This window comes from Capsicum annuum, chromosome 2, assembly GCF_002878395.1.
Source record: "Capsicum annuum cultivar UCD-10X-F1 chromosome 2, UCD10Xv1.1, whole genome shotgun sequence".
Taxonomy (NCBI): Eukaryota; Viridiplantae; Streptophyta; class Magnoliopsida; order Solanales; family Solanaceae; genus Capsicum; species Capsicum annuum.
The window spans coordinates 127,461,250-127,488,587 of record NC_061112.1 but is presented as its reverse complement, the minus strand read 5'-3'; the positions used below and the strand labels follow the sequence as shown (position 1 = coordinate 127,488,587).

The 27,338-nt window shown below is 32.0% G+C and overlaps 2 protein-coding genes across 4 annotated transcripts; both read right to left on the bottom strand.

Annotated features, from left to right (window-relative positions):
- Positions 1 to 4,395: 4,395 nt before the first annotated feature.
- On the bottom strand, positions 4,396 to 10,201 carry LOC107861196 (MLO-like protein 2). The gene is made up of 14 exons (XM_016706559.2): positions 9,843 to 10,201; positions 9,402 to 9,459; positions 9,143 to 9,300; positions 8,721 to 8,837; positions 8,270 to 8,330; positions 6,879 to 6,967; positions 6,669 to 6,743; positions 6,479 to 6,567; positions 6,314 to 6,363; positions 5,886 to 5,926; positions 5,609 to 5,782; positions 5,439 to 5,474; positions 4,733 to 4,861; positions 4,396 to 4,644 (listed from the first exon to the last, which is right to left on the bottom strand). The coding sequence occupies exons 1-14, from the start codon at positions 9,969 to 9,971 to the stop codon at positions 4,423 to 4,425; spliced, it is 1,428 nt and encodes a 475-aa protein (XP_016562045.2). The 5' UTR covers positions 9,972 to 10,201; the 3' UTR covers positions 4,396 to 4,422.
- A 797-nt stretch (positions 10,202 to 10,998) lies between these two features.
- Positions 10,999 to 18,289, bottom strand: LOC107859326 (auxin response factor 3). Of its 3 annotated transcripts, none has more exons than XR_001671352.2 (12): positions 17,974 to 18,279; positions 17,509 to 17,844; positions 17,286 to 17,342; positions 16,705 to 16,884; positions 16,501 to 16,585; positions 16,324 to 16,414; positions 16,085 to 16,249; positions 15,095 to 15,214; positions 14,914 to 14,989; positions 13,051 to 13,213; positions 11,712 to 12,896; positions 10,999 to 11,340 (listed from the first exon to the last, which is right to left on the bottom strand). XR_001671352.2 is itself a non-coding variant. In XM_047406906.1 (12 exons), the coding sequence occupies exons 3-12, from the start codon at positions 17,830 to 17,832 to the stop codon at positions 11,917 to 11,919; spliced, it is 2,241 nt and encodes a 746-aa protein (XP_047262862.1). In that variant the 5' UTR covers positions 17,833 to 17,844; positions 17,974 to 18,064; positions 18,201 to 18,289; the 3' UTR covers positions 11,618 to 11,916. The 3 variants fall into 3 exon arrangements, 2 of the variants coding, with proteins under 2 accessions (XP_047262862.1, XP_016559787.1); XM_047406906.1 differs by lacking the exon at positions 10,999 to 11,340 and having other exon boundaries at positions 11,618 to 12,896; positions 17,974 to 18,064; positions 18,201 to 18,289; XM_016704301.2 differs by lacking the exon at positions 10,999 to 11,340 and having other exon boundaries at positions 11,618 to 12,896.
- Positions 18,290 to 27,338: the final 9,049 nt, after the last annotated feature.

The window sequence follows — 27,338 nt, the reverse complement described above, 5'->3', positions numbered from 1 at the left end:
AGTCCATTCTTGGGAATGAAAATTTTGATTGTTTCAATACAAACGTGCATTACAACTCACCTCCAAATGAGGTAAAATAACTGAGAAAAGTTATTTTGAAATCTACTTCTAAAGTAGTAAATCTGAAATTTATTTATATAATAATAAATCTGAATTTTACTAAAGAAAAAAGTTCATGTCATGGTAAACTTGGAGTTTACTAGAATAAAAGTTCATAAATTGATATGAACGATTGTGACATCTCAAAGATGTGCATATTGAGTATTAGACATGTATTGAAGAACTAGAAGATTCTTCGAAAATTGTTTATGTCGCTTGTTCTCATGATAAGTTGCTTTGACCAACTAATATTGAGATTGAATTTCTTAAATCTGAAAAGTATAAAAGGTGAATACGGGCCCGTTCACCAGTCGTGTGATCTATTAAGATGCATCGATATAAGATGATCACATGTGAGTTTATTGTCAACCTGCAGTTTGACATTTATAAAGTTCTTGTTCAATACAATTGAGTTAAGAACACAATTTTCAGATTGTGCAATCAAGAAAGTTATCTTGATGATGATGGTTTGGCATTGAATGCCTTCGATAAATAGCTAAACCATTGCTAATGAGAACAAAGCTTCATTTGCTTGTCTGAAATATGATATGTTGCATACACTTGTATGCATTAGACTAACAAATTATGATTATTTCTGCTCTTTTAATTGGTTCAAGGTTGGGAACTAACTATTCCATCTAATATTTTTGATGTGCGGTATACGACTAATGAATATACCATGATGCACAAAGATGGATTCCTCAAAGAAGATGGAGGATGTATGTTAGCTTTCCTAACATAAAGGGGAGATTATAAGCAGCTATGAAATATGTTAGGAATTATCATCGGATCCTCATTCAAAGGATAATTCAAGTTAAATTATCCTAAAGGATGTAAGTGCTCTTATTTTGTGTTCCTAAAGGATAAAGTCTATGCATGCGTGAAGTGTGGTAGACCAATTGGTTCTAAATGAAATAATCCTTAAAAGGACAAGGAACAAATGATCATAGTAAGAAGGCAATGTGCTTTTGAAGAGTCTACGACATAACACTTCATAAAACCTTATGAAAGGTTCAGGTACCTGAAAATAATGAAGTGGTGAGATCTCAAAATGTTATGTCACATTGTGAACCGATATAAAATGATATATCATCGACGATATCTTTGATACAATATTGGCGCAATATTGTAAAGATTACGATGATCTGAATTCTACATTTATTTAAGCATGCTGACGTAGAAACATTATCAAGTGATATGAAAGGATGCATTTTGGTAAGCGTAAAACTTATTTGATTTGCAGTCTAGACACTTGAAGATGTCACTCATGAAATGTTGGATATTGTCACTTGACAAAACTTATGTGAAAAACTTTTAAGGATTCAAAATACTTGAAGCATATAAAAGTTTCTGGGAAACTTATTTAGAATCCTTATATTATATAAGCTTATAGCTTGAAAATTATTGAAACGCTTGGAGAGTTTTTAAAAGCAAATAGATTATTTGCTGAAATGAGAAATATACCAATTTGGATTGGTTATGAAGTATCATATCTTAGTGTAATTGGTGCACTCATGTACCTTGCAAATACTAAAAGGCCAACAGCCTTTTCGGTTAATATGTTAGCAAGGTATATTTCTACTCCTACTAGGAGACATCGAAATGAGATCAAACACATGAGCTTGTTTTATTCTAAAGATTACAGTCTCGATCTTATTGGTTATGTTGATGCTGGATATTTATTTAACCCGCATAAATCTCAGTCTCAAACATATAATGTGTTCACATGTGGGGATACTGTCATATCTTAAAGATATACAAAGCAGTCTATCTAGACACTTTATCGAACCATGATGAGATAATAGCTATTCATGAAGCAAGCCGAGAATGAGTATGGTTGAGATCCATGAGACATCTCAGTCGAGAAAAATATGGCGTGAAATGTGACAATGTACCCACAATTTTATACGAAAATAATACAACATGCACAACTCATCTTGATGGAGGATTCATAAAAGGAGATAGAACGAAGCACACTTCATCAAAACTTTTCTACATACATGAGCTCCAAATTAATGGTGATATTAACGTGCAACGGATTCGTTCAAGTGACAATGAGGTTGTTTTATTTACTAAGTTCCTTCAATTGCAACTTTCAAGAAGATGGTGTACAAAATCGGGATGCAAAGGCTCAAAGATGTTCTCATTAGGGAGAGCTAATACGCGCTGTACTCTTTTTCCCTTACGAGGTTTTGTCCCACTGGGTTTTCCTTGTAAGATAGAGATGTGTACTCTTTTTTCTTCATTAGATTTTTTTTTCCACTGGATTTTTTCTAGTAAGATTTTAACGAGGCACATTATCTATCAATTAGACATTCAAGGGGGAGTGTTATAAATATACCATATATAGTGAGTGTCTACTTTACCATATATAGTGAATACCTACTTTACCATATATTGTGTATATCTATTTATGGAAAAGTTACAAACCCCAAGGTTAGTTTTTCCTATAAATAAAGGGATTTTGCTTCATTGTAATTCATTCCTCAAGAGAAATAAGAATAACTCTCTCTATTCTCTCTACTCTTCTTTTTTATTCTTTATTAGTTTATAATAATATATTTATTTTATGATAATTTTTTTCATATATTTAGAAGTAGTGAAGAAAATACTAACTAAACAGTAACAAAAATCTGAAGTAGAACTTATCAAATTGATTCTCGAATTTTATCTAAGATCATAACCTCAATAACCGCTTTTAATAATCATTAATTGTTACAACCAACTCTTGACATGAATTCACTGCAACATAAAATTAAAATCATATTATATTAAAATAAATGATTACCCAAAATAAAATTATTAAAAAAAAATATTTGGAGAGAGATATACAAAACATGACCATAAGAGGGAAAAAACATGTGAAATATAGTAAAAAGTGTAAGCTTCAAAAGAAAGAAATTGAAAAAAAACATAAAATGAAAAACAATGCTTAAAATAATCAATAAAGAACACAATGCTTAAAAGAAACTATTATTCAATAATTTTTCTTAACAAAGGTATTGTATATATAGCTACCACTAATGAGAAACCATTTTTCTCTGTGTTCACGTAAATTGAGATTTTTTTTCCTTATTAAAAAGTCCCTAAAATATAAAAGGAGCAATTGAATGTTTATTATGAAGACAAAAAAAAATTTCATAAACATAAAAATAAAATTTACCATACTTTTTCTTTCAAAATTTTTACGATTTCTTATTTTAAAAAACATATTATTTTCTTACCATATATTTTATGACTCCTTAATTTTAAATTTTAAATATTATAAATATAAAAATAGTAAAAAGATATTTTTGTCTATTGCGGAGAATTTTAATAAAGGGTAAAAAGTTCAAATCACTTTTCTAAGGGTCTTCACACTTTTAATATATTATAGATTATAGATTATAGATTATAGATATAGATATATATAGCATTAGTATCATTATTCATTTTTTAAAAAAAATAAGTTATATGCTTTTTTTTTGGGTATTTGATAGAGTTTAATTAGAAATCAATAAATATCATTATTCATTTTTTTAAAAAAAATAAGCTATATGCTTGTCTTTTGGGTATTTGATAGAGTTTAATTAGAAATCAATATATGTTATTCAGATAAATATTTCATCTATTTCAATTTAGGTGTCATTTTTGCTTCCCAACAATTAATTTGATTAATTTTTGAAGCTAAATTAGAGTAGATCAATACAAGATTTTAAAACTTAGATGTTCACTATATAATAATACTAACATGTTGGTAAATGAATAGTCAATATACGTACAGAATGACCCATATATCATCGCGACAGAACAAAAAGAAAAGAAATCAAATAAACATAGTATATAATTTAATTAATTAAATTTAAGAGACTCTTGTTAAAGTACTTGGCTTGGCTTTAGGCCATAAATCCCGTTGAGCCGCCCCAGCTGCCGACCATGAACTTCCAAGTTCCAACCATACACAGTACAATATAGTAGTAGAAAAATTTACATGAATTTCCAAGATATAATTTAAAATAAGTATACCTTGTTTAGTTGCCTAGCTTTAAATTTTCATTCTTCCTCGTAATTTCTTTTAATGATAACGTTCCCAACTGATTTTGCGGATTCCACTGAACCCGTCATTTTCAGCTCGAACAATATACATATATATACTTGTGTAATAATTTAAAGAGTACACAAATAATATCACGTTCATTCTAAACTCACAGACTTTGAATTCTAAATTCGCCTCTAAAAATTTACAGTAATATTCTAGTGTTGTACTATACTCTAATTGTACTCGAGTGAAAACCATCAAAAGATCCTAGTTCTGTCTGCGGCTGAAGTTGTCTCTCATGAGCACTAATTTGATGATGTACCATCTAATGTTCTAAAAGATGGTGAAATATCTAAAGATAATGAACTATTAATAGCATCAAAAGATGATGGTGAAATATCCAAAGAATTGTGTGCCAATAAGTTATTCTTTCTTTTAGCCAACTTCCTCTTTGCTTTTGCTTGCCATCTTCTTAGCCCACTAATCATTCCATCAGTGAAAACACTATTTTTAATTTTGGTTCCCATCTGTTACAAAAGAAACAAAAGGAAATTATATACAATTAAATCAATTTTTTTCTCGAATATTAGAATTTAGATTGATATATGTTTGAACCTGAGTGACAAGGGCATATAAAGGCAATGTGACATATCCACAGAGGAAATGAACCAGCACTCCCATAACAATCCTTGTCACAATATCAACTGTTTTTCGGTGGAAGCAGGAATTTAAACCATACTTGTACTGCTCAAATTAACAACCAAAAATCAAATTAGTTAGAAATGTTCCTCAAATTGCTAAAGCAAGCAAAAAAAAAAAAAAATTAAAAAAATTCTAAAGTGTCGAACATCAAATTTGTAGTATATACATTTTAATTGATTTCGAGGCTCACCACCACCATACCCTAGATCAAAATTAATAATGATAATAATAAGTTATAATAATTTAACTTGGCCTCAGATCACATCTATGACCTCCAACTTTGGATGTACACAGTAGACACTTAAACTTGTATAAAAAGTTGAACAAATAAACACACACATATATATATATGTCCTATGTGGCGTCCTACGTGGCTAATTCTTGTCCTACATAGCGTCTTACGTGCATTATGCCACATCAGACGTGTGTGTCTACTTGTTCAACTTTACACAAGTTTAAGTGTCTGCTTGTGCAAACCCAAAGTTGAAGATCATAGATGTGATTTGAAATCAAGTTAAAAGGGCATGTTTATGTACTTTGCCTAATAATAAGTTCCTTATATGAATGAGAACAAGGTATATAACGATCTAAATGATCCAAATGCTTGAAAAAAGCTTACCGTGGTCCATGTAAAGAACGCCAACTGAAATGAGTTCTGCTCCAAGTTTTATTTTTTTTGCAAAAACAACAGATGGATTGAGGTAAGTAATAAATATAAATAAATAAGTAGAGCTCGAGATAACTTTTGATAAATTTAAAAGAAATTGTTTATTTTTATTTTTTTTTAACCTGAAAGAGGATGAAGTGCATGAGATGGAGAAGCAATTTGGGTTTGGCAAACCAAAAGAATTGATCATCAGGTCTAACCACTAAATTTCCTCTAACAACACTTGACTTATAATTGCTATCTAAGCACATTTTTGTGATGATGCCTTGTAGTTTCGTTCCAACCACCAGTAACATCTGTGTTTTTTCAAATAAAACAAAACAAAAAATGTTGTGTTGGTCATCATCATCATGAGCTTCATCTAATCTCTTATGACTTTGAAGAATTGAATTTGCTTACTGCTAGAGGAATGAAAGGAAGCCAATAGGTGCTGTGGAACACTGCAAAATTAAAATAAGCAACCGAAAATTAGTAAATTTGTAATAGCGTTATAATATATTGTTTCCATATGCAAGAAAAATAATACTCCCCATTCTTCGAGAGTCGATTTGACCAATTTTCAAACTTAAATTATATTAAATAAGATTAATATTTAAAATTAAACTTTAGATATTCAAAAACTATATATATGGAAAAGTACTCCTAATTACAATTTTTCTTATTCAATATGATGAGAAAATGTTAAGGGTATAATAGAAAAAATTGTTAGTTTTGATCTTGAATTCTTAAAATGGCATTTTAAGACAATTTTTAAAAATTAAATCCACGGGCTGCAACTAGTTTAATTAATATACTATTCTATTAGTTTAATTAAGAAGTACTATTACCATATGCATTTAAGAATATGAAGAGCACAGAGAAGGTCCAAATCCATGGGCTGCAATGCATCAACAAAGAAGAAGAAAATTAATAATTAATATTGTCCTGTAAATCATTTCCTTCGTATCAAGAAAAGTATTAATCCACATGCAACACAGCATATATAGAGTTACCTAATTCCCACCACCACTTTAAAATCTTTATCTAAAGCTCTTCTTATATACTTATGGAAATCAAACTCTGCTCCTTCAGCAAAATGTGCCTAATAAATTAAAAGACTAGTACTATAAGTATGATCTCAGATATTAATTAATTAATTCAGCACACATTAATAATAGAAAAAGAGTTGCGTAAATACTATACCATAATGAATCCATGCCGAAGAGTGAAGTAGTCTACTTTATATACTGATCCATAAAATTGCCTTAAGAAACAAACCTACACATTAGAATTAATTTTAGTAATTGGTTCGAGAATTTTTAAAAGATAGGAAGTATTTCATATTTTTTGGGGGGTCTAAATAAGTAGTAATAAAAAACTTTATTAATTAAATGATAAAAAAAGGTTACTTACTGGCAAACGTAGAAAGCGATGTTCACTCCAAAAATTGAGATGTCGTTTTCCGAATGATGTTTGATGAATTAGATGAAACCTCCTTGGATCTAAATCATTAATTGGACACGAAAAAACAATTAAATCTTAACCCATAACACCATAATAAAAGTTCAGAAAGTAAATTATTTCGAGGAATATACAGTTCGACTCAAATGAAATTGTGACGTTATTTGATAGGTAATTTTATTGCTTGCATGCATGTTTGCTTTTGGAATTTCCACTTTCGGACAATATCAGATCAAGAAGATAATTACGTATGTCATGTGTGTTTGGTATATGAAAAAAGAAAGAAATTAAAAATAAATTATTTGTTTACTTGTTTTTACATGTTTGGTGGGTTGACAATAAATGAATAAATGTTGTTCTAAAAATATTTATGCATAATAGTAATTTAAACAAACACTTTGACAATGGAAGTGAGATGAGCGTTGGTTGGTGTGTGTGTGTGGGGGGGGGGGGGGGGGGGGGGGGGGGGGGGGGGGGGGGGGGGGCGGTGTTTGGGAGGTGGAATGGGGTGCGCAGCGTTGAGAGTGAAGCCGTGCAATCAGCATGATATGTTATGTACATATGAAATTTATTTATTTTTTTCAGAAAAATTATTTTCTTGATTTTTATGATATTTATTTTCTTAAATAAAATATCTTCCAAAAGCTCAATTACAAAACAAACCCACCCTACAGGATTTTTCTTTCGAGGAAAGAGCATGAGTTGAAACCAAACGTCTTAATTTGAAATATTGTCTACTAGTGTCATTAATTATAAGTTAGAAAGTTTAAAATTTATTTACACACGTAGATAGTACTAAGATCATTAAAACACAATTAGAAATTACTTTATAGAATAAGTTAGTATTGACTACTATAATTTAAAATAAATTATAAATAAACAAATTACGTATAATATATAAAATATTTCAATAATGTTTAAAAAGTATTCGTGTACGGCGTACCTAACTTCAATCCTTTGTTTCATGAAACGTTTTCCATATATTGAGCCTACCATGGGACATAATAATTGCTCATATGATAATGTGTTTAATTGAGACAAAAAATTAATGTCCCTACACAATGAAGACTTCTAGACAATTAATGAAATATGCAACATGAATTATACAATATTCCCTTCTGTTTAAAATAATTGATATTTTAACATTCAAAATAATTAACGCTTCACAAAATTAAAAAGGTATTTATTTCTTTTTTCCAAATTGCCCTGCTCATGTTCTTAATTCCCATGATAATTTTGTCAATCTAACAAAGAAATCCTTCTTAATTTTTAGAAATAAGTGAATTTCTTGTCAATATGTTCAAATTTAGAACATCAATTATTTTGATCAGAAGGCAACTTACCATGTGAAAATTGATAATCTAAGGTTCTTGTTTCTGCCTCCCAAAATTTCCATCTTCTCATCTGACCATTTACCAAAACAGTAGTAAGAATAACATATATATGATCAAAAACACACCTACAAATGTCCAACTCCAGAAACATATTAAATAGTTGTCAAATTGTCTAGAAGATGTCATATCATATTAAAAAGTTGCACATATAATGTTCAAATAAGACTTCTATTTCAATTTACCTACTTCTTTAATTTGTTTTCTTGGTTCTTATGATATTTGGAGTTGACTGCTCACATGATCATTGAGTTAGTGAAAATTGTGTAGAGAACATCGAATTGGTGAAAATTGTGCAGTAAACTTTTTTTTTTGGTAGTAAAATTTCACTTTGTTAAATATTGATATTTTACAATATTGGGGGAAAAAAAGCTGTAAAGATTGAAGAATTTTAATTAATTACCTTAAGGGTTCCAAGACTGAACGTGAGGAAGCAAGAAAGAATATGGAAGAAAGCAAGAGCAAATATTAAGAGCTGGAGCTGCTGGACACCTGCTCTTGACATCAAAGATTTCTTTCCCTGAAAATAAAATTATTGACACTTACATATTAAAATTTACTTGGAACTAAAATGTATATCTATATATTTACACTGAATCAACTCGCCGGAGCTACTCTTGTTCAAAGGAAGTCAATTGACGCCCCTTCGCCAGAAAGATCCACTATGTAGATAGGTCGAATTCTTTTTACATGTATATACTATATACTATATGTTTAGAATTTTCTTTAACTTCTTCGTATATTTACTACTTACAATTTTGAATCCCAAAGTGAAAATTCAGCTTCAGTCACTACTAGTAAATAATTACTTTCATTTAAAAATACCTGTTGTTCACATTTTGGTTCCTCCTCCTCATCATCATCAGTTGTCAAGCTTTGGCATGGAAGAAAAGTCTCAGCAGCACCCTTTGGGATACAGATTTTGGCAATGGGCTTTTGCAGAACAGTCAGCAATAAAGAGATGAATCCCAAAAGCATCAACTCTTCAAATACAAAATTTATATACAAAAGTCAAGCAAACATTCCAGCTAGCTACAACAAACAGTAATATATTCATTCAAAATTTTCTTATTGTAATTAGTACCTGTTTTGATATTGTCTAGAGCTTGAATCAAATATTTCCTCCTCTTCTTGTTGAAGTACTACAGGAATGAATTCAAAACCAATCAAACATAGAAGCAACATAGATTGATATAGACAGTCACATGCAGTAAGACTACATATAATATAATAGACTAACGTACTCTAGTCCTTTACCAACCACATGCATATATAATGAAAGCTTAATGCAGTAAATGTTGTTGTCGTGAGAGTAGTAGGTCGCAAATTTAAAGCATCAAAATAGTCTCTGACATAAATACAGGCAAAGGTAAGACTATGTCCAATAGTTCAATGTATTCTAGTCCTTTCCTAACACCATGCATGTTAAAAGCTTAGCGCACTGAGTTTCCTTTTTTTTTTGCTTCGGAATTAAAGGGCCAATTGAATTTACTTTGTTAGGGGATATGGAGGTATTAAGACATACCTTAGCTAATAGATGAAGGGCATGTTCAATAAGAATGGAAATAGTAATCAAAATAAAACACACAACAGCAACAGCCCATGTTGGTGTTGTCTCCAAAGTTATGGCACTACTGCTGTTTGAACCTGCCATTTTTATATCTGTCTGTTCTTCCCAGGGTAAAAATTTCCTTGTTTAGGAAGAATAGACTAAGCTTTACTAGTTTTGAAGAAATGAAATGTTCGCTTACGTATAGAAATTTTAAAGAATCAGGTGGTCTCAGTATTTATTGTTCTATATAGAGTTGGAAAAAGGTTAGGTTAGTCAAAAGATGAAAGTCAAATATCCACGAAGGCCATGACATGGTTGAGAAGTTCTAAAATATTATTGGTTTTGTAATGTGTAACATGGACATAACGCGGCTAAATTCTCTTTGACGATGCATATTTTGTAAATAGTAATAGCAGCAGGTACCAGTTAGTCAACTTTGGGGGCCTTTTTGGGGATCCAAAGAGGAAACCTCGTTCTATGCTCGAGCAAACACAATTCTGTGATGAGAAAAGGACGTCAAAATGCACATATTATAAGTAACATGTTTATAATATCTTTAGGCTTAAGCTTTAGGACATCAAAAGATTTTGGTACTTCGAACATTCTTAATTTGGCAATTACTGCCGTGTGAACTGTGACGAGAATTGTTGATTGTTTTTCACTGGTTTCAAGGATCTTATTGAATTGAACAACAAAATTATATGTGTATGAGAAATTCTTAAATAAGGAAACGGTATATCATTAAAGGTACTTTAATTCATCAAAACAAAAATAGAAATAAGCAATCATAACAGAACAAGCTGATAATCTAGCTGTTAACACAATATAACAGACTAATGAATAGTGATCATCAATGATAGCATTTACACCAGCTACAGAATCTGGGAAAACAGTATTACAACTAACAAGGATGATTAAGGCAATGCACAAACTATCATGACGGACATGTTGGAGCGCAGTGTTGAAAGAGTACAGAGGAATCCAGATACTGAAATTGATGGAGAAGGAAGCATTTACTCATCAAAATCTTCTTTAGCATAACACTTATAATTTGTGGTATTTATCTGTTTCCAAAAGTAGTTACGTTACAGAAGGTCATGGAAAGAGAATGATAATCCAGTAACGAAAATTCAGGAATGCAGGATTATGTAATAGTAACAAACAGGAAACCATATTAGCCTGTTTAATTACAGGACTATACATGAAAATTCCTTCACGATTACAATAGTGTTCACGAGATGAGCTCCTACAACAAACTTACCGGCTTTCACAGGAGCTTGAGTTAGTTCACAGAAAAGCTAGAGAAGGTACAGGATACAAATACAAAAATTATCTCAAACCTAAAAGAAAGACCACTAGGCAAATTTTAAACAGATCACAATTATCATACAGACATCTTGATGCAGCAACACAATCTCCAATTGTTGCATCATAGTACATCAAAATCAGAGGAACATACATGCCAATTTTCCTGCAAAGTGAAACCACCCAAAAAGTCATGCTCATACCCATATTATCAAAAGCAAAATTAAGGAATTGAAGCCGAATGATTGCTAGAGAGTCCTGGAAAATGACAAGGCGAAATCCCTGGATTAGGTCTTCGCACATTACAATTTACAAGAAGCAACTGGGAAACTATTCGGACAGAATTTCTTTAAAAACACAGTGGGAAATTCTTCTCTTAAGAGTAAGCTTTTATTATTCGACCAAAAATTAAACTTCAGACCAACTACAGCTATGCTCCCCCATTGGACAAAGTTTATTCATTAATGAAACTTTCATGAAATTATGCATGATACCCTGTGAAAGCAGATCAGTAAAATTTGTAGTGCAGGCACTTACATACAAGCACATTCGTTCCTCAATGGTATCTATCTTCATTAAAAACTCTCAATTCTCATCTCTGGATAAGCAATATACTGGCAACTAAATGCTTGCGCACTCAACAGCCAGAAGATTACAGGCCAACTAAAATCTAAGAATCAATAATGCTGCACACACATCCTTCAATCTACATATGCTAGCAAGACATCACAACCAACACCTGCTACAGAGCAATATCAAGAAGCACATCTCTTGCTGCATAGAGGTCATTTACTTTAGTAAAATTTGTTCCCACAACATCAGTCATCAATGGTGGCCCTGGCTGCAACTTCCCATCACCTGAAGGGAGAAACGTTGTTTCTAGACCATGTGAATATACAGCAACAGCTGGAGTCTCTGCTCCAGTTGCACTTATTTTACTCTCAGTCAAGGGGAATCCAAAGATTCTGCAACTGGTTTTACACATGGAAACCAAGTTTTGATTGCCTTTGAGTGACGACTGTGTCCCAAGAGAAAGATGAGAAATTCCTGTTTGCTTTTGATCCTTTAAGAAACCAAAAGAACCTATTCCTTGAGTATCTTCCTTCCTACTGATGTCCTCAGTATGTGAGCCAGATGTGAGATACCTAGTGCAGTTCTCAGACATATCTAAAGAAGCCCGGTTGCCAGTCTCGCGCTTCCCATGTTTATGATTGAAAGTAGCCTGGAACTTTGAAGCTGGAGGGCATGGATGCTGAAAAGTGAGTGCAGAAGGTGGTGATGATGCTGGGACAATGTTACTTCGCTTGCACTGAGTGCAATTATCCAGATTAAGACCAGACCACCTATTTCCAAGGCTTGGAACCTGAATACCGACAAAAATACTGGTCCTACTTTTCTCCTGCATTTGGATACCAGCTTGAGCTCTCCCATAAGGAGGGCTGGTAAAAATTTCTTGACCTTGCAAGACCTTATTGAATCGAAGAGATTCGCTAAAGCCAATGCTTTCATGGGACTTGTCATTGTCACCAAGCAGGGGCCTGATGCTGTTTCCCATTCTAGATGTCCCAGAGCTAGGAAAACCAGGAAAGCATCTTATCCCCGCTGGACGAGAACTCCGAGCATCAATTCCACCATAAGGAGCATGCATCCCCAAAATTTCTTGACCTTGCAAGACCTTCTGGAACCTAGAAGATTCCCCAAAGTCTGATACTGCAATTCCATCTGTAAGAAGTAAAGGTAAAGATTACTACCACTGCAGAGCATCATACTACTAAATTCAAGCGGGAATGAGATATGGGTGTGTGTGTCTATATGCATATATATGTTCTGTAGTGTGAGCGAATGAGAGAAAGAAAGAGAGGGAGTGAAGGGAAACCTCTAGGAATTGGAAAATCTGCCTTTGAAATTGGAAATCCAACCCTGGTCCTCTTTGCAGAAGGCATCCCCAAGCTGCTGGATACAGGACCTGAACCAGATGGCTCAATCTCCCATGGTGAAACCCTATTATGTCTAGAAACATCAAGATCATCCCATCTAACCTGAAATATCCATTCAGTAACACATTTAGTGAGGAAAAAGAAAACATTTCCAGAGACGTGAGAAAAACAACTGTGCACATTTGAACCACTATTTAAAATGTCCAACTAATTCAACACTTTCTTTGGTCAAAAACAGATGGAGGTTTCATCAGCTAATTTAAGGACGGAGAGAGCTAGAACAATCTATCACATTACATTCCCAGGGAAAAAATATATCAACTGCAATGGACCTCCATAAATTGAAGTGAATTTACTTAGACGTGTTCAAAAACATGGAACTTTCCATAGTAGTAATTACATTACCAAAAGAATACGACAAATCTAAAAATGAACATTATATCTTGAGGTTTACTGTTAAACTTGGCAGTTGTAAAAAGGTTTCTGATCTATTTAACAGCAAACTTTTTACAACTGCCAAGTTATTATAGCAAGGAAATTATTGAGTTGAAAAACATTGCAAATGCAAGTGAAATACTAGAGTTATAGAAAGATCTTTTCTTCATTTATTATTACTTTGATAAATGAAAGGATTCATTAATCATAAGCCAAGATGGTGTCAACGTTTTATTTATTCTTTAGCTGGAAAGAATGGACTTGCTTATGTTCTTTTGGGATATTATTTTACCATTACTACTGAATGTTCATGACCCAGACAACCTAAAAGAGGGGTGTTCACAAAAATACAAACCAAACCGAAGAAAACAAAACCCAACATTTATATGTTTGGTTTGGTTTTATAGTTTAAAAACAGACAAAAATTGGTTTTGATTTTGGTTTTAAGCAGGACAAGGACGAATCAAACCAACAACATAAATACATATTTAAAAATTATAATTACACACATATAGGTATATCTTAGACAAACTTTTAAAAATCTTTAAGGTACATATTAATCTTTCACTCTTGGTTCATAATCAGGTGCTAAGACTTTATTGCCTTTATAGCAATAGAATTCTTTACCTTACTTGCAAGTTTGATTTGTAATTCTTATTTTGATAATGCCAAGAATCCATTCATGTTTGAATTAACTTATCTATGACTCCTTAATCAATCATCCTTGTTTAATTCAAATATCTTCAAGATATCTTGATATATCACAACTAAATCTTTTGCACAAAAGAACCATTGAAAGAAATTTATTATATTCCTTAGTAATGTATAAATTCTTGACATCGCATATAATTTTTTGGAGGGACCTACATACATAACTAGATTAAAATATATATTACCTTCTTTTCTTAAAATGTAACTGGTTTAGTAGTGTTATGTTGGAATAAAGTCAAACCAAAGGTGTGCTTGAAAGTTTCAAATAAACCGACGCAACAGAAAACCAACTTAATTGGTTTGGTTTCCTTTTAGCAAAAAAAAGACCCAAGCCGAACTGCAAACACTCCAACCTAGAATACAAAACATCCTCCTTTTCCTGATTCAGTCAAGGAACCACATATACAGAATATTCTTGTTTCCATTTCAAGCTTTATCAATATATGAATAAGCAGAAACTAGGTTACATTTTAACTGCAACAGGCAGAGTGTACCAAGTAGAGTATCAGGCCCATACCTACGGCCATTTAACCTGAGTGAGAAAAGAACTTCTGCTGCTATTTTCGATTACATAACCATATGTTAAAACTTAACTGGAGAATCTAGGTTAAGTTTTATGCCATCAGAATACAGGAAGTGAAGAACAGATAGCATACCAATAAGCACCTCCATTTCGAACCAGGCCATCGAACTGGATCTACATCGCTGACTCCTACAACAAGCCCAGTGAACCTGATACATACCCGTAAGATATTGAAATGTCATATTTTGATCACTGTGTAATCTACCTCCTCTTGATCCAAGCCTGAAGCACACTAATAAGAATTATCGACTAACCTTTGCTCAGCTGCATCTTCTGTTTCGACACGCATCTTAAACCTCATTCCAGCTGAAAAGGGATGTGCAAGAGTCTTAGAGAATTTGTGGTAAGGCACAATGAAGTCTGATGAGCTGCCCCTGAAATAAAAGACCAACGGGTAAATAGACAGGGACCGACAAGTCGATTCTAGAATAGAAAATAATCACTTACAAGATAGACCAAAGTTAACATACTTTATTCAGAAATCAAAACAACCAACTATTAACGCTGAGGGCTACACCGGCTTCATAAGACTTGTAACTAAGCCAATAAATAGCTTAATCTTTTTTTTACCAAGTAGAAACAGCCCAATATTTAATATTGTGTGAACAGATCTTTTGAACGTTGTTAAATAAGCCACTGACTTAAATTTTAGAAAAACTTTCATTAATATAGAAGCTGTAAACAACCAGAACCGAAGTGCATTCAAATGCAGTTGATGAGCTCCCAGCCTCATCTAAGGGACAGCAGTCATCCACTTTCATCATACAACAGTATCCTGTCCGTATATGAAACGCTCAAATATTCCCCTCAAATCAATTGTTTCCAGATGAAAACCTGGAATGAGTTGTTCACAAGCTGCACTCTAGCTTACTAAACAAAGAAATTTTCATGGTACAAAAGGAAATGTAGAGGGATGATAATATGAGGAAAAGCATACAACAACAACAACAACATACCCAGTGTATTCCCACCTAGTGGGGTCTGGGATAATGAGGAAAAGCATGAAGAGAAAAAAATATTAAAAATGCATTTTTCCCTCATTAAGTAATCCACATGCACCACTTCAACTCACGTCCAGTCAGTTGTTCAACATTAGAACTTTGAAGTTGCAGTAAATACTTATATACTAGCAGGTGAAAGGAATTGGAAAGTAAACATCACATGCATACCGAAAAATAATAGAACTTCTGAAATAAGATAGTATTAGAACACCATAGCAAGGATCTTTTCCAGAGATTGAATACCTTGGGTTATAACAAATGTTGAAGGCATTTCTGCTAGATATGGCATTAACGGCATCTACAATACCACTGACATTCAACAGTTGGCTGTAGGGAGCCAGATAACTAGAACATGTTTTTGCTTGGGCAGCTCGTCTCACTCCTAACCTAAGCTCTCCATCACCAGTCCTACAGAAATAATGGGAACATGAGAAATAAAATAACATAAAGCAGAACTCCTTTCCAAATTTAGCATTTCACACCTCAAGAAAAGAACAGCGTCACCAGAAACAAGCTTCTTCTTGTTTACAAATGCACTCCATCCTGTAGTGAGCAGATGCCGTCGTGGCTGACCTGCAATATGAAGAAGTCCATTCAGATTCCACCCAGCCATGGAATTTTTTTAATCAATATGTTTCCAAACATAAAGTTTTCTGTACCCCGATAGATATGCCGAAATTTCCACTCTATGCCGTGCAGATCTTTGGCTACCAGCTCCTGTGAAGGCCTCTGTTGTCTGTAATCCTGCAGTAATAACAATGTGCTCCCTTAAGTCTATTATCCAAATGGAATAAACCCATACAACTACATCTAAACACTCTCATCTACTATTTACAATTGAGTAAACTTAATGAAAACTTTACCAAGGGAGGAAAGCAATCTTCTGCCGCACGACGAGGGACCGAAAAACCACCGTGCGTGCTGGTATCAGATGCAGTGAGAGTCTTGCAGAACATATGTGGTGTTATTGATTTTCCAGTGCCTTCTATTTCCTCCTCCTCAGCATCTGCATCAATGTCTCCGTCCCTCCATTTCTGCTCGATCTGCCAATGAGATGAAAATACTACGATGAACACAATGAAAAAAAAAAAAACCAAGTATTTCAGTTCATTTTGTTCATGTTTATAACCATCATTTACAACCATTTTGCTAGTATTCACTTAATTAACAAGAACCACCCGCTTAAGCTCTAAAGAAGTGTACCATATCAAAGTTAATGATATTACCCTTTTCCTAGTTAATCCACATATTTCACATTTTCTACATTCTCTTCTTTATTTCTGCTGGACTAAAGCTCCAATTTTGGCTATGAGCAATGGCAAAAACAGAGTAAATTAACCCTCAAAATGCCTGTATTAACCAAATTTTACCTAGAGAAACTAAATTTAAGCAGCTAGAATAACAAAAATCATACTAACCATAAATCAATAGTAGCACATAATACCTGATTGTCAGGAACTAGTGAAACTTGTGCATAGACCTCATCACTCGCCACATCTGCCTGCAATCGAACACATATTGCAACAAAAATATCAGCTAACTAAACAAATACACATAATTTTCTACAATCAACACTAAGCAGAGAAAATTACACAAGCACATATTTCAACCAATCTGTCCCAAACTTTCAACAAAATTGACATTAAGCAGAGGAAAAGTAAACTAACTTGCAGCTTCACATCAACAACGCGGCAGAAAACATGAGGAGGAAGGTCACAAGCTATCGGCGGGTACTCAGAGAGATGCTCCAAGTGACCTTGAGGTAAGTACACAACAGCACTTCCTTTCTTCGGCAACGAAATCAACGGTCCAGCACACGCATGCCAGAGCTCCATACACACCGATGCCCCCGCCGGCGTAGTTGACGACGTCAAATCCGAACTTCCAGTCGCCGCCGACGAAGACGACGCCGGTGAATCCAACGACACCGGCACCGCCGTCGTTTCTTCTCCGACTTCATCGTTATCCACAGTATTTAGATCAAACATCATCTTTAATAAACCCTAAGAGTAAACACACAAAAATGAAATTCTTCAAAATTTCTCAAAACTCCTATACATATTTATATAAACACAGTAGTACACATAAATATGTACATAATAATAGTAATAATTAATGCAGATAGTACTTACCTTTTTCTAGTTCGACTGCGCACTCACCGCATTGCATAAAGAAGATGACTCTTTCTCTTTCTCTCTCTAAAAAGTGAAATGCTTTTTCTCTCTACATATCAAATCACACTTTATGTAAGTGTCCTACACAGCTCTAAGTATATATACAAGGCAATATACAGATATATATATAGATACAAATAAACACATGTAGATAAAGAAAAAAAAAGTTGTACGTATAGATGAACCTGCAAATTGCAGCAGCTGCTAGTAGCAGTGCTGCAACTACTGGGTATAGGGGAAGGGTGGTGGGGGAAAGGATGAATAGTATCACTGTCTATAATTAGATGTATGCATATGTATGTATAGCCTCTAGATACAGTATCATTTGTACGTATATATTTGTTTGATTTCGAGATACTGTATGTATAGTAATCATACAGATAGTGACTGATCACTGTGCAGAGATAAATCGTTGTCATGCGATTAGAAAGTTACGGACAAGTAAATTCAGGATTTGTGGATTTTAGATATTTAGAAGGTTCGAATACATTTATTAACAATCTAAAATTTTAAGATTTTGTCTGTAAAGTTAAACACTTATCTATTTTCTTATTTTATTTGATGTTTTTTCAAATCTTATATCAGATTTATATATTTCTTATATAATTATATTGAATCTGCATCGCATTTTACAAGTGTTGAAAATCTAAAATAATTTGTTATAGATCCACTTCTAGTTATAGATTCAAGTCTCTGACAAAACTATAAATTGATTCATCTGAAATTCTACATACATATAACGAGAGTTTTAGAGTACTCAATTATTTTTATTTATATAGTGACTGGGGTCAGTATGGGGTGGGGTAAGGGGAACAGTACAAAATGACGGGAGGAATGTATAAAAGACTCCCTGTATTTTCGGGGGATGTCTATTGTGTCCCCTTATTAATCAACAAATCTCTACCATGTCCCTTTTAATATTATTTAATTTTTGGTTCAATTTTGACTCTAGATTTCTAGACACAATAATTTTTTATTCATTTCTTGTTTGGTTTTAACCAAAAGAAGCTAAAAGAAATTGGTGCTTTTTTTTAATTGTAGTGTTTTTGTTGATTTTAAGGTACTTTAGTATATAATATATGATATTTTATTGTGTGATTCATGAAGACAAATGGAATGAGTTACTATTACTTCAACATTTAGCAATTTCCCACGCAGAATGTTTATTGCTCCATGTGCATCTCGTATTAAACTAATAATAAGTATGTTTTGCAAAAGGATTAAGATGCATTCCAATTGCCAATGATGGTTTTAGTGATTAACAAGCCAAAATAGAGAGTCGAGCCATTAAAATAATACTTATATCTGAACGCAATATAATTTTGTTTCCTAACGTATAGGTTGGCTTGCAAAAAAAAAAAAAAATTTAAAAAAAAAGGATAAGCAAGATAGTACATTGCCAAGGCGAATATACCTTATCTCAAGTAATGTTACGAAACACTACATCGTCAAAATATTTTACTATATGTATATATATAAAGCTAAGATAATACGCAAGATAAAAATATTAGATATAAATATAGAAAAAGGCATCACTTGTTATTATACTAATGAAAATTTTTGTGTACGCCACCATACTAATTATTGGAAGGAAAGAACATGGAGTTAAATGATACATGTGTTGGAATTATGTATGGTATAAAGTTGAAAGTTAGGAGAACCCTTTATCAGTTGTCAAATTGTCCTTGTCTAAATTACAAACTTTCCCGAAATGAATTAATTATGAGTAATATTTTTAGTCCAATTAATTTCAATAACAACTTGTCGACCCTAGTTTGGTTATTACAAAATTAATAATGGGTGTCTAGTATGGTACTCTCTTTCACTAATTTTCTTGTGAGCTATTTAATAGCTAACATGTCTCAAACACAGATTGGGGGTGTCCTCTATGGTAGGTGTGAATGAAATGTCTATGTCTAAACTCTCAATTTTACTAGTAGCATTTATAGTTTTTATTAGTATTTCTAACTCTTATTAAACAATACGTTAAAGAGCTTTAAGAGTTGGTAATTTAGATATCTTTTGGCTAATTTGCGTGCTAATATTAGGGGTTTTTCATGCAAAATTAACTCTTTTTCCTTCAAAAAGATTGTCAGATTATTGTTTGATGCTTGATTAGGTATAGAAGGTTAAAATTTACTTGCGGTACTAGATGTTTGCCCCAAATCATATTAATGACATATAATAAGGTTGAAAGTGGACAATGGGATATGAAAATAATTTTTTAATATTTAAGGATGACAACAATATTTATTAAATTGTAACAAGTGATCATATAAATACTCAAAACTGAGTTATACTACTGTAGGATAATGAGTACTTGCGATCATAAATGATACATATCATTTAGTTTTCCTCCACTTCAAATTAATAACTTTGAGATTATATACCAACCAAGTGACAACCAAGTGCTTGCATGTCCAGTTTATAGCAATTGAACTGGTAAATAATTTTCAACTCAGAATAGTATAACAGTACAAATGAATGCATTAAAAAACAACGTTGTATTAAAGAGAGAGAAAATGAATTAAAGAAATTAATTTAGATATTAATTTACAGTATGAACTTTTGATGGAACATGATTAATTGTAACACATAATTTTTAGATAATGATACGATAAATACACCAACATTTTTCCTTTTTGTTCCTTCAGAATTTTTTTTCTCACTAATTGCTTTGATCAAAATAACAAATCAAGCAATTGAAAATGAACATTTACAAAAAAGGGTGGAAAACTAAGTATTTCTTATTGAACTAAATCTTATGCTAAATAGTGAGCCAACAAATTGCATGGAACCATTAGCATGGTCTAACAAATATAGTAATAGTACTCGATCAAATTGCACAAGAAATAAAGGCAGTGTTTAATAGGTGTGTAAAAGGACCTAAAATTAAGGACAAGCTACATATTTGATCTACCGAATTAAAATAATTGTATTCGCTAGTTAAATATATAAATAATATAACTATTTTATATTAGAAATATTTATATATATATTATGTATCATATATAAATATATAAAAATGTATATACTTATTTATTATTTTCTCTGTTTCAGTTTATGTAGTATGGAGATTTGAAGAGTCAAATAGTTTAAGTTTGATAATGAATTTGAGCGTGAAATCTTTTAATTTTTTTTAAAATAAAATTTATATATTTAAAACTACGTAAACAGTACTATAAATCATAATAGTTAATAATTTAAAATATATATCAAAAAATTATAATTAAAAATAAAGTTAATTAAATTTCAAAATTGAAAAGATAACATATTTTTGAAGTATTTCTTTGATGTGCGATTATAATAGCAATGTCTCTAAAATTAAAGTGGTCCCCGTAAATTAAATTTGGCAAAAGAACAATGGAAAATGACAAACCCTAAATTTGATAAAAACTTATTTGTAAAGTACTAATTTTGATAATTACTTATATACCAAAAGGGTAGCTGTGTCAACTTGTCCCTAGTCTGGACAAAGTTGTCTCACAGTAATAGAGAAAGGAAAAATAAGAAAAGGCTGTGACTTTTCTTTCTTTTCTTCACTGGTCATTGAATTGCTATGAACGCAACACATCGCACATACTTTTTTATTTTTTATTTTAAAGAGTAGAGGGGTCCACAGCGAGCAAATTGCTGTTTGGCTTTATTTTAATACGCCAAATATACGGGCTAACCCTAGAAAAATCTATTTTCTACGCCACGCCCAAGCGCGTTCAGACTTTGAGTGGGGTTCATTTTACTCCAAAGTTAATATTTTTACTTTTATTAGTACTAAAGTAGATGTGTCTTTTGAATCAATCAAAGTAAGTTGGAATTGTTGTATTTTCATTGATAGGAGAAGCTGCTTTGATTCCATCGCGCTTGCGGTAAGGGTAAGAGTCCTTTTTACTAGTGCTGCTTGCATACCCGATTGTCAGGTCTTGGAATATAAATATTGTTTGGCTGGTAAACAAGTTATGCGATCTATATTGTTGGAAGGACTAGACCAACACATCCTCATGAGATTGAAGGGATGACTTAGTAAGCGTTCCTCGGATTTAAAATGGGTTGAAAATTCTTGGTCTAGCAACGAACTTTGATCTCACGGGCCAAGTTTATTTTGACGGGTCTACATTTTGATGTGAGATTCATTGAAGATGCCGTATACACCTTTCTTTAGACTTCTTTAGAAGTTTGTCAACTTAATAAGTCAATTCCTCTCTTTGATCTGCTCTCATTTGCTCACCTTTTGTTATGGCCTTCACAACGCCCCCTCTAGGTCTCGCTAAGTTTGCTCCACTGCCGTACTGAAGGAAACTCCGGCTCTAACTTTGTTACGATCCAACCCCGTAACACATATTGTCCATTTTGAACCAATAAGTTTTACAAAATTCATTTCTTAGACCACATCATCATCAAAATTAAAAACCTAAATATCATATAAACTTATATATTACAAAACTCTTCACTTCACTTTTCGCTTTGAGTTTCATGACCAGGGACGGAGCCACCTTTGCTTTAGAGGTTTATCTGAACCCTCTTCAACAAATAAATTATATTATTTTTATACTATTTTTAAATGATTAAAAATATTTTTATGCATATATAGCAGACGTTGAACTCCCTTCACTTCACTGGTTCGTATATTTACTTCTGAAACTCTTCAATAAAAATCTTGGCTCCACCACTGTTCATGATCCGACCTGACCCAGTAAAACAAGGTGAATGATCTAACATTAATATTAGAATCTAAACATTCTCCGATCTACTCTTAGAAACAAACAATATAAAAAGAAAGAAATCATTGTGGGATGTAAAAGTTGATCTCCTTTTACCAATACATAAATAATGAAAAAGCATGCAAGTGTGTAGGGCTCACGTGTACCATTTTAGAAATCAACTAAGTGAAAATGGCAATTGCTGGTGCCATCATTTTGTTACACTTATCACATTTAAGTGTAAATCTTATCTTAATCATATCATTATGTTACCCTTGACCAATTTTTAATTTGATAATGTTGTTTAACTTTGTCGCTTGTGGTAATGATCTATTTAAAAGTTTTCTCCAACTCTAATTATAGGAGGTGATGCTTTTTACTAGGAAAGTGAAAATGATTACTTTATGCACCATCCAATTTGCTTGTTAAATAATCCAAAAATAGTGTACTTAATAAAATAAGTAAAAAGGTGCACTCTGTTTGAAGAAAGTGTACTTTGTTAAATGAAGCCAGGAGGGAGATAGATAGAAAGCAATAAAGGAAAAGAACAGCTCTCCTTTCATTGTTACTTTCAATATGCTTAATCATAAATGATGTTTTACCCTTAAACTTTTGTTATTCATGGTGTCAAGATCTTCATTCCTAATTAATTTGGATTATTATGAACGGTGAAAAAATTTTAGTAAAATATTTATCAGTCAAATATTCAAAGTTGAAATTTCTAATTAAAGATGGACGGATCATTTCCATCACAATACTTGCCGATATTTTACTTTAGCTTTAGTTAACTACAAATGAATTGTAAGTTGTAACGGTTACTTCCTCAAGTTCAAAGTTATTGATCTGTTGGGCTTTGGACATATAAATTGAGAAATTTATAACTCTTAACTTTAATTCTCTAAATCTCTAATAAAGTGAAAATATTTAAGAATCTATTTTCAAACGCCTACTAAGAATCTACATAGGAATGGCTAATATATTAATTTAACTATGTAAAGTCTGTATGAGGGATCAAATGAAATACTATAAAGATTATTTTTTAAAATTAAAAAAAAAACAATTAATATCCTTTTTGAGTCAATCAAGCTAGTTAATTTCCTTAACTTGCTTTAAAAGGTATATAGACCGAAGAATTTTGACCTTAATGATTAGATTTGGTCCATAAGATTTTCTATATGGGAAATAGCCACTCACAAAACCTTATCCTAAAAAATGGTAGAATTATAATAATTGTAATCATTATATTGCACTAATCTCTTTGGGCATGATAATTGAGGTCTTGAATGTTCGGATTGTCTATATATATCCTCTTTAAAGACAAAATTTAAATATTAAATTCATAGGTATTTGCCATTTAAAAGCCTTTTTTGCATCTCTCATCAGAAATATATGATATCCTTAATTGTAAGAGTATACTTAGTATAATTTTATCTTTCTCTCAAACATTTCAATTAATTTAAAAATAATAATGAAGGTGACTTTAAAAGATGCTTCTCATTTTCTAAAATATCAAATATTCTGAGACGAATATACTTCGAAAAGAATTTAGTTCAAAACGAGTAAATAACTAATATTTGGAATTGTAAAATAGAATTTTTACTAATAAATCAAAAGAATAGATAAAAAGGCGTGATGGTAATACAATTATTATCATGATCACTCGACAATTTTGGTGGCAAAAGTTGTAAGTTGTAACTAATTTCAACTGACCAACACAAAGAAGCAAATTTAATTGATGACATTACCTATCACTTATGATAGAAAGCATGACAAATTAATAGAGGTTTTGGTTGTACAGCACTTAATTAAGAAAATAATTAAGAATTTACTTTTTACTTTCAGCTCAACAATAAAGTCCACATTGTAATTATTTTGTTACTTCATTGTTGTCTATTCCTTTAAACTTTTTTTCAATTAATTAATCGAAAAATCTAAAGTTAAGCTATTCATGTCACTTTTTCACTTTGTAACAAGAAAATAAATATTGCAATAGATAAAGAAGAAAATTTACGAAATCAATTGTCAAGCATGCAGTGATTAAAATATAATAGGGATTTACAAATTGCATTATTTCAAAAGTGATATTTAACTCACAAGTTTACTCCAAGTTTTGTATAAATATGTGATTTTTCAATAATAAGTGAGTATCCTCTTAAAAAAGAAATAAAAATATAGTTTGGTGCACTAAAGGTTTTGCTATCCGTCTGTAGACATTGAAATTTTGTGGACTCTACAAAAAGAGTTCAAATATGGTTAGAGTTTTTGGGCTACTTTACCCTAAATCTAGCTTGATGGCTACTCAACCTAAACCCTAAATTATGCCTATATAAAGGGGCAAATATCCTTTAAAGAGGCATCTTCAGTATCCCACAAATTCACGAGATATTCACAAAGAGATCAACGATCTTCAAAGTCCCAATAAGTTTATGAGATATTTATAGATCAAAACTCTTTCTTCTTTTCAAAGTCCCAATAAGTTTATGAGATATTTATAGATCAAAACTCTTTCTTCTTGATAATCAAATAAGAAGATTCACAAAACCTCCATGAGATATTTATAGATCAAAACTCTTTCTTCTTGATAATCAAATAAGAAGATTCACAAAACCTCCTTTCATGGAGATCAAATTCAAATACTCTTACGTTCAAAAAATACGCCACTAACGGTCCTCGAATTATGGAGAAATTTATATCAAGTTCTATGTTCGAGAATAAGCCACTAACGGCCCTCGAATTACGGAGAAAATAAGAGAGAAGAATCAAAGGAGGAACAGATTTGTAACCACAATCGTTTATCAATAAAAAATTCTTGTTTCTTCATATTTTTATTTGTGGTTAAAATTTATTTTCCATGAACGAAAATTTATTGCGAACATCATTTTCAAAATTTGAATCCGTGACCTACTTTAAAAAAGAAATGTTGTTTCCACTAGTGGCTGCGTCGTACGCAAAATTTTGGCTAAGAGTATTTAAATTAAAATGTAAATAACTTTTTTTTTCAATGAGTGAGGGTACCGAACAGTACACCAAGAACTTTAAATCAAATTACGATAATATTTCACTTTAGCCGATTTAACTTGGTTTAAACTTGAAAAATAATTGTCACATATATTATTGTAGAGGACTCGATTGTTAATTCTTCAAAATTGCTAGAGTTTATTAATTAATCATAATCTTCTCCAAGTCCAATTTAACATTTGACAAAACTTACTGCTTAGGAAGATTTTGAAATAATTGATAAAGTAGTTGTCATGTGATCAGAACGTCCACAGATTAAGCCTGAAACAACCTCTTGCAGAAATACAAGTTAAAACTACATACAATATAAGTCCTTATTATCGAACCCTTCATTGAAACCTGCACATAGCGATCAAAGCTGTAATCCACTGTATTGTCCTTTTTCACTACTTCCATTATCTTCATTTTAAATTCTCTCCAATTGAGTATCCTAAAGTGCACTTAGCTGCAAAATCACTAAAATATTACTCACTCTTGTCGCTTTTTTCTTAAATTTTGAATGTCAACACGTGTCTAGAATTGATTTACTAATTTTGTAATTACATTGAACAATACAATCAATTATAGCAACCATATTGAATACTAATAAAACAAAAAGAATATAGTACAACTAATATAAGATTACTAGGTAATTACAAAACCTTTTGACTATAACACTTTAAAAAATCTTAAAGGAAGGAACTAGATATCATGAGATGGGTAAAGGAGAAAGAAAAATGTTTAATTTAGGTAGGAAGAAAAAAACAAAAGAGACACTGATGGAGCAGCAGCAATGCAGCATATGTTTTCTGAAGATACCCCGCAAAAAAGGGTGAAGACAAAAAAGTAACAATCCCTACCCACTTTCCTTTTTATCCCATCTTAAAAGGCAATAAGTATTAAGAGTATTTTTATATTTAAAAATATACTAATTGCTATAAAATTCTCTATTCTTCCTAATGAATAATTTATAGTCATACATATTATTGAAGTTTATTTTAAATCATATATTTAGAAGTTTTTCTTTTTAATAAAATTTTGTGTCATCAAATAATATCATATAAATTAAGTTAAAGAGTCTGTCAAGTTAGATCTCGAGTCTACTAGCTCAAAGAGAATAGAATTATTCAAACCTTCACGTCCGACTTCATATATTCTTTATTCGGGATCGCATTATTTGATCCCTTGCATGTACATTTCTAAGGGCCCATATGGATCCTAACTTTGTATCATAGGCATATTAGGTTTTGAACCTTAGTCACGTTCAATAATCTTTTGAGTAACCTAGAATTTAACCTATTCATCGACGTGGAATAATATGAAATTACTTTTACATAAAAGATTTGAAGTCTCGATAATAATGGTGTATATATTACTACTACATTAAAATTCAAAAAAAGTGTGACTGCCAAAAGCAAAATTAATGGAGCAGTGCCTTATAGTATTGCTTTTGGTTCAGCAGCTGCTGCTGGCATCAGCTGGTTCTGTCGTCTTCATTGCTTGCTTGTGTACAGTAGTAGATAAAAGGCTTTTACTGACAGAAACCCCTCGACTTTTTCGCGGGGGGTCTTTTACTCTGTAATCACACAGTCACTACACTTCTGTACATGTGTTTGTGTGTGTTTATTT

Excerpts from the sequence above, each read along its gene's own strand:
- LOC107861196 (XM_016706559.2), bottom strand. The coding sequence starts at position 9,971 with ATGGCAGGTTCAAACAGCAGTAGTGCCATAACTTTGGAGACAACACCA. Across the intron at positions 8,838-9,142 it reads AACCAAAATGTGAACAACAG|GGAAAGAAATCTTTGATGTC; the intron begins GTATTTTTAAAT and ends TTTTATTTTCAG. Across the intron at positions 8,331-8,720 it reads TCAGTCTTGGAACCCTTAAG|ATGAGAAGATGGAAATTTTG; the intron begins GTAATTAATTAA and ends GTAAATGGTCAG.
- LOC107859326 (XM_047406906.1), bottom strand. The coding sequence starts at position 17,832 with ATGATGTTTGATCTAAATACTGTGGATAACGATGAAGTCGGAGAAGAA. Across the intron at positions 16,885-17,285 it reads CACTAGTTCCTGACAATCAG|ATCGAGCAGAAATGGAGGGA; the intron begins GTATTATGTGCT and ends TCTCATTGGCAG. Across the intron at positions 16,250-16,323 it reads GACGCTGTTCTTTTCTTGAG|GACTGGTGATGGAGAGCTTA; the intron begins GTGTGAAATGCT and ends TTATTTCTGTAG.